Source organism: Salvia hispanica, chromosome 4 (genome assembly GCF_029641045.1).
Source record: "Salvia hispanica isolate PSC_SH4W2 chromosome 4, Shi_PSC_v1, whole genome shotgun sequence".
NCBI classification, from domain to species: Eukaryota; Viridiplantae; Streptophyta; class Magnoliopsida; order Lamiales; family Lamiaceae; genus Salvia; species Salvia hispanica.
The window spans coordinates 52,678,267-52,685,808 of NC_142695.1; the positions used below are offsets into that span (position 1 = coordinate 52,678,267).

Here is a 7,542-nt window from a genome sequence, read left to right on the forward strand (position 1 = left end):
GAGAGAGAAAAAGAAAAGGCAAGAAATTCAAGTAAATTTTCCTTCATTGAACATCTGTTGACAATCTTACACAAGTTGTAGTAATGTACAAAATTCTAAAACCTTAGAAGCTAACAAGCTAACAATATTTTTTAAAAGCTACTAACAAGCTAACAATGTTTTTTCTTCAAATTTTCATTTTTGCAGTGGGCTTACAGCTGTTTCCAGTTGAAACCTTAAAAGGATACTATAAGAATTCATACCCTTCAAGATCCAGAAACTTTTAAATATTCAATTAATAGAATCAAAAAAAGATGCACTGTTCAAATGTTCAGTTCCCCAGAGTTTGATTACCTGGGGTTCAACTGGACATCTCTCAGGTTGCCTTACAATGTAAATCTGATCACCAGTTTCGTTGTACATGTCTTTATTGCGATGCCACGACCACAGAGCATGTGTCTCATTCTTCACCTGCACGATAAACCCAAATGAGATGACCTAAACAAGAACAAACTCGACTTGTCAACGTAGATGACATCCATACTCCCAATTATGCCCTCAGACTGTAAGGAAGGATTCAGACAAAATGGAAGTACCTCGAGAATTCCATGGCCGAAGCTGGCTTCTCTGTAAGCACTATACTCAGGTTGTCGGTCCCAACAGAACTTCCCAGCAGCTGGTCCAGATGTAAAATTTTGTGCACAGAATCCCCCCATGAAGTCATCGGGCGTGGTGGAGGGCTCTGGGCAGTTGCCATGCTCGTCAGCATGTATCGTTGCCATTTTCTCTCTATTTCCCCCATCGCCAACTGAGAGGTGGACAGGACCACATGGATCAAGAGTGTAGTTGTACACTCTGTTTGACCTCTCATATGCATGTACCTAAATATTGTTTCCCCTTTTTTAATTGTTCTCTTAGGTTTTAGCGAAAGAACGACATAATAAACCATGATTTACGACCATATAAACTTACGTGGCCGTTGAAGACTATGTCGACACCATACTTGTACAGTAACTCTTCCATGGATACCCTCATGCATTCAACTTCCCGGTAGTGTGCCGTGTAAGTGGTGTACCAGGGAGGATGCCATGTAGCGACTAACCACGGAGTAACATCTCGGTTCACATGAGCTAGATCCCTTTGCAACCATTTGTATTGATCATCTGCAGTGAAGGAGCCATGGAATTAGAACCAACTGTAACAAATACTATCAGAGACTTATACGATAATAATTAAAGGCTTACTGTTACCTGTCTTGCCGTAGGCAGCATATCCACCTAGAACGACAAAATGTATGCCTCCTGCGTTGAACGAATAATAGAATGGGGAAGAAGAGCCACTTTCTTTATGTGGGAAAGCAAATCGAGAAGTGAAGGAAGTAAAAGTCTGGCCGTGGATTTGTTCTTCTATTTCATGGTTCCCTTGCACCATCATTATTGGAATTCTAGATATCAGTGGCTGCATAAATCTGAAAGGATCATACACCAAATGTCACAGTTATATATAGTCTCAGAACTGTTTGAAGTTTATGACAACTAGAGTTACACATTTTAAACCAGTAAGAGAAACTGTTATTAAGATAATCGAGATGTTACCTTCCCCAATAATCCCACCGGGGCTGATAAGTCTCATGTATAGGAGTATTTGGAAACGAGCATGAATAGCAATCAGAACCAGTGCCATTGGTAAGATACAAGTTAGCATAGCACAGATCTCCAACCATCAGAATTAGATCAGGACTGTTTCTCGTTACATGATCAATCGTGGAAGTGGAGTTGTATGTGAGACCAAGGTCTCCAACCACAGCTACTCTACCAGGATAGCTATGTTTACTGGAAACTGGCATTGTCCTAAAATGTAGGATACGGCTCATGGCCTGTATTGAAGGATCACCACACTTGTAGTGGTATTGAGAATCAGGATCCAAACCTAAGAAACAATAAATGAAAATCTACCATCACAATTAAAATCAAGATTTGTGCGTTGCAAAGTGTCGGTCAGAGCAGAAAAATCAATATTCCTATAAAACAAAATTTGGAAACACACTACAATTCAAGACCAGGAGCTAAAAATGATTGATGGATTGGATGCATTCTTCAAGTAAAGATTATCAGGCAACTCGACATGGAAAAGGCGAAAACTCTTTTACTGCACCTGTGAGACGGACATGATGAATGACTCCGGAAGTGTAGTTCTTGAGTCCTTTGAAGGGATAAAGCTGGCTGTAGACTTCAGATTCTCCGGTAGCTATGCGATGCATAGGAAATCTTAGCTTCCCATAGTAAACCACACTGGCAATACTCTTCGGATTCAACGGTTTGATGTTGTCACCAATCTGAAATTCCCCTGCAAGACATCATCATCATCATCAAGAAACCAGTCACAAAATGAAGCATTCATTTATTCATCTAGGCCTAATTTAGCATCCATTCATCATAAGTTCAGCATTCATTTAAAATAGTAACTATGTCTAATTTAGCATTCATTCATCATAAGTTTAGCATTCACTTCAAAATAGTAACTAGGCCTAATTAAATCATAGCTGATCATCTATAATCCAACAAATTCAAGAAAAGGGCTGCTTAACATTCATTCATCATAAGTTTCACCACATAATGAATGCACAAAAGAAAATATCAGGAAATAACCAAATTTGAAGGCTCAAAAGAAGAGATTCAAACCTGTAATCCAAGAAATCCAGACAGAATCGTGAGTGGAAGAGAGAGAGACCGAAATTTGTTCAGGTTCGAAACCTGAGACATCCCTTTGCACTCTGGGGTCAGAATCAGGCAAATCAATAGCATTCCCCCTGAAATTCTCATCCAATGAAACAGTGACAGGATCAAAGGGCCCATCGAGGGTTGTGGGAATTTTGCAATGAATTTGAATTAATTCCAAGAAAAGAAGAATGAAAACGGCAACCACCATTTTCCCTATTTGCGGGGCCATTTCCCCCCTTCAAACGTGCTAAAATCTAAACCCAAATCAAATCAAATCAAATCATTGAAAAAAAGAATCTTGAAAAGCAATAAAGCTCCCTTCTTTATGAGTCAAACGAAATTCTCCCAAAATGAGAGCTCTAGATTTCTGCAAATTCGCATTCCTACAAAGTGGCTATTTCTGTATATATAGACATGCGTGTGTGAATATGAAGATGGGGTGAAGAATTAAAAGGGTAGTGGTGAGCGGTTATGTCAGTTATATAATCAATCGATACAAAATCGTCAATTATAATCTGCACCTCGAAATCAGAGAACTGCTGCATGCTTGCCGTTTTCGAGGCATATTTCAAATGATAAATTCAATAAATTATGACTATGTATTTAGTCTAAATCCCCTAAATTAGCATAGTAGATTTGATTTCAATGATTTACTAAAACAATATTTATGCATTGAACGTGTCTACAACCCTACTACTTCCAATTTGTAAAAATTAAATGCAAATCATGTGAAAGTAGTCAAGTACAATGGTGTAATTAATTGTAAGGAATGTTCATGCATCATCTTGTTGTGTGAGTCGTATGTGTCATTTTCATACTATAAAATTTATAAATTTAAAACAAAATTTCAAAGTCTAAAATAAACTCAATTACGGAACAAATCTCAAAGTTTAATATTTTGGTAGATTTTAGTACGCATAATAGACTATGTGTTGTGTCTACATGATTTTAATATTATATTTAAGGTATATTTTCTTATTTTTTACTATAAATAGTATTACTATATAGTAATAATGAAAATAAAAAATTTGATGGATCGAAATCGAAATGTTTTAATCGAGAAGAATATTCTTTTGCCCTATTATTCGCGTAGAATATCCGATATGGAGATGAGGCCATTGGCCTGATATGCGGTCCACTTATATTTTCTCTAAAGTGAAGTAGATGTCATTTTTTATAGGGATATAGTATAGGCATATAATATCACAAAATTTTAAAAAAATTGAGTTTTTTGCACGAACTTTAAAATTGGCAAATAATATCACAAACTTTATCCCGCGTTTGTTTTTTTCTACGAATGAAAAAATTCATGTTATGTTAATAAATTAAAAACAATTTTGGAGGATGTGCTTCAAGAAAAATTATTTTTAAATATTGAAAAACTTGAAACTCTCAAAATTGTTGTCGAGAAATTACGAAAAATAATCGTATTATAATATTATTTGTGGAATTTTTTCATTCGTGGGAAAAATAGATCCGGAGCAAAGTTCGTGATATTATTTGTCAATTTTAACGTTCGTGGGAAAACCCCTACTTTTTAAAAGTTTTGTGATATTAGATGCCAATATCCTTTTTTATATGAACTCCGTATCTGAGCATCATTTTCGTTTTATGCACATTTAGTATTGTTCGTTTCAATTTATATATTTAGGGTGCGTCTGGTAGCCCAAACAATTTTTATCATGTTTTGATGGATAATGGGCTTTCTCTAATTGGTAGATAGGATAGTATGTGGTTTGGTTCAGCCCATAGAGGGCTGATTGAGCTTATATCAAGCGTTTGGTTCAACCAAGGAATAAAGGAAACAAAATGCCATCTGCCTAAACTACCCTCTCACGTCAGGGCAAATATTAGCGCCGCACATCAACTCCAAAAAGTGTACCAAGTGCAAATGCTCCTATGATTACTCATCCTAACTGATATGATATGCTATATAATTCACACTTTATTGTTTCATAAAAGACTCGAAAACAGACTATCGATGCAAGGTCCAATTCTAGCATGCTTTGAAGAACATATAAATGAGAGACAATCAATGCAACAACCATTGTCATGTACTTAGTTCAAGTTGAGCAGAGGAAGAGTTAACAACAAAATGTTTCACTGAGTTAGCTAACCTATGCTAAGTTGTGCATAACATTGATACTATTATAAATGTGGGAGAGTGTTCATCCATGACAAAGCTCAACAAGCTGTGGGATGAGATCAGAGTCCCGTAGTCCAACAATGGCAAAAGAGGTGGTTTGAACAGCGTGAGATGTCATAGCGATTAGAGATTGCAGCTTCTTTATCGAGGCCTTTGTTTTGTCCAATTTCGACTCCTCTTCACCGTGGTACTCCTGCCCCTGAAGTGCACATAGCTCCTTCTCATGCTCGATTTTCGCTGCTTCACGAGCCTGCAATTGTGATCACACACATAAGATATGAAATTCTGAAATAAGTAGACACGATTTACAAGCTTATTATACCTTCACTTCCTGGTACAATTTCTTCTCCCAAGCCAAGAGGCGTTCCCCGAGTGGAACACAAGCTCTAATTGCCACTGGAGAGCTCGACTGAGCTGGGCTCGAACTGGTATTTAAGCGTCAATGGAGGCTTTGAAGTCCAGCTTGAGCTCAAGTTGCTCAACATTCCACTAGAGTGATACACACTCTCTACAACACCAAATCTAATTCACAGTCATATGTTAAAGAAAACACAACTCAAACTCAAAAGCATATATAGCATGTGAAACAGAGCCATCAGCCATATTCAGTTCTCAACTGCTTGAAGCTTCGATGCAGCTGATCCCGCCCGGCCTCCAGCATCTCTGTCACCTGCTCGCCAGCGGAAGCAGCCTTGTCGAAATACTCCATGAGAGCTGCAGGTCAATGCACAACCATCATATGGGCAATCGTAATCAGTTTGATGGAACAAAACCAATTAATTAAGCTGACCAAATCGGGCTGAAAAAAATTAAGCAACAGATCGATACGACACCCATGAATCGAACATTGAAAAAAACCTGACCCGGATTTCAGGGCGAAATCAACTATGCAACCCAGTCTTATCGAACACAAATTTTCAAAATTGGCACAAATGCAAAACGACTTTGGCGTACCAGACTTTTACCAGATGCAGAGACAAAATTTGTGCAAATCGGACTCGAATTCAAACATCAACACCAAATTCACATTCACTGCCAACAGATCAAAGCCAAAAATCGACAATTCGGCATACCCGGAAGGTAGCACGAAAGAACCGGATAGAAAACAGTATGACACTGGAATTGAAAAGAGTGTGACGCCGCCGAGTTATACTTGCACACCAGCGACGACCCGATTTCACCTGCAACGGTTCGCAAAACGCAAGTAATTAGCGGCTTCAGAGGGCAAATTGGGCACAATACGCTTCCTTTCAGCGTAATCGGCGGAAGCCGAAAACTAATACCACTCCTCACCTTGACAGAGTTAACACACTTGTGCTGATTGTAGTATGTATAAGCCTGAAACCCGACTGCTTTATTCCGGGTCGGCCGTTTGGTGTTCGGCGAACCAAACGGTGGAATAGGCGTGTAAGATTTGGGTTTCACGGCATTTTCGGGCTACCTGACGAGCCCTTATACTCCCTCCGTCCCCAAAGAATATGAACTTTGGGTTCGGCACGGATATTAATGTATTATTGATAAAGTACGATAGAGATAGATAGAGAAAGTTTTTAAAGTATTGTTAGTGGAGAATGAGTCTCACCTTATTAGAAAGAAGAGAGGTTTTGATAAGGCTAATTTCATGCATCGGTTATGTGGTGAAAACACCTTATTTTACTGGGTCTAACATAGTTTTTAAGCCAGGTGTGTGACGAAATCGCTAGATCCAGGAAGAGCCGGAGAAAATGGACTAGCGAGAGAAATGAAGGAAAAGTGAGCAGAACTGAAGGGGAAAAGAAGGCTAGAAGAAGGGAGTCAATAGCTGAGGGCAACAAAGACTATCTATACCTCGTTGGGCCCACTTCAACGCCTATAAATAAAGGAGCATGCATCACACGCATATACAGATTATTGCTCTTAGCTCACACACAAAAACACACACTTGGGAAATGGGAATTCTGGGGTAGTTTAGGGTTCTAAGGAGTTCTTCTTCAGGGAAAGTCAGTCGTAACACCGTCCTTGCGAAGGGCAAAGAAACAATCTGCTTTTCATTCAGTTTTTCGTGCTTTATTTCGTCGAACTTCACGTTTGGAAGTCGATTTGGTTGTTGCTACTTACCGATTTATCTATGCATTTAGTTTCTGTCATGATGGTGTTTATCTTGTGTTGATCTACATTGATTCTGTGTTATTTGAAGTTTTATTTCGGCTGTTATATGTTAATCTCTGTTTTGGACATCTCTGTGCTCGATCTGAGGAATTCGGCTGTGGATCTGTGTTGTTGTTGTTAATCGGAGGTTGTTTGGCGATTCTGTAGTTATGGGTTTGTTTTTGGCCGGGTTTGTGTCGGATGCTTGGATCCGGTAGCATCCGAGGTTGGATCTGAATAGGGGAATCAAGTTGTGCATGGATTTCGAACTCTTTGCTCTCTTTTCAACTTACTCCGTCTAGTAGCCGTAGACCTGCTTAGTTTTTTTAATTGTTCTTCGTTAAAATTGCTTTAAATCTAGTCTGCTTCGTTTCCGATTCACGTTCCATCTTTGTTTTACTGAATGTTTTATGCAAATCGATTGGAGAAGATGATGTCGCTGTTAGTTAGTACTTTAGTTAGTTGTTTTCCAGCTTTTCATCCGTACCTTACATTTTCAGCAAATGGTCTCCACCGTCAATTTATTTCCCAGGTCTAGGTAATTTGGAGTAGTTTCTTAGATCTAGTGAT

At 38.6% G+C, this 7,542-nt stretch overlaps 1 protein-coding gene and 1 pseudogene across 1 annotated transcript; both read right to left on the reverse strand.

Moving 5' to 3' along the window:
* Window positions 1-26: 26 nt before the first annotated feature.
* PAP15 (purple acid phosphatase 15) lies at window positions 27-3,393 on the reverse strand. Its single transcript, XM_048094185.2, has 7 exons — window positions 2,661-3,393; window positions 2,134-2,325; window positions 1,575-1,908; window positions 1,230-1,447; window positions 952-1,142; window positions 576-860; window positions 27-450 (listed from the first exon to the last, which is right to left on the reverse strand). The coding sequence occupies exons 1-7, from the start codon at window positions 2,926-2,928 to the stop codon at window positions 271-273; spliced, it is 1,668 nt and encodes a 555-aa protein (XP_047950142.1). The 5' UTR covers window positions 2,929-3,393; the 3' UTR covers window positions 27-270.
* A 1,474-nt stretch (window positions 3,394-4,867) lies between these two features.
* LOC148929416 (nitrate regulatory gene2 protein pseudogene) lies at window positions 4,868-5,554 on the reverse strand (annotated as a pseudogene).
* Between the last annotated feature and the right edge of the window lie 1,988 nt (window positions 5,555-7,542).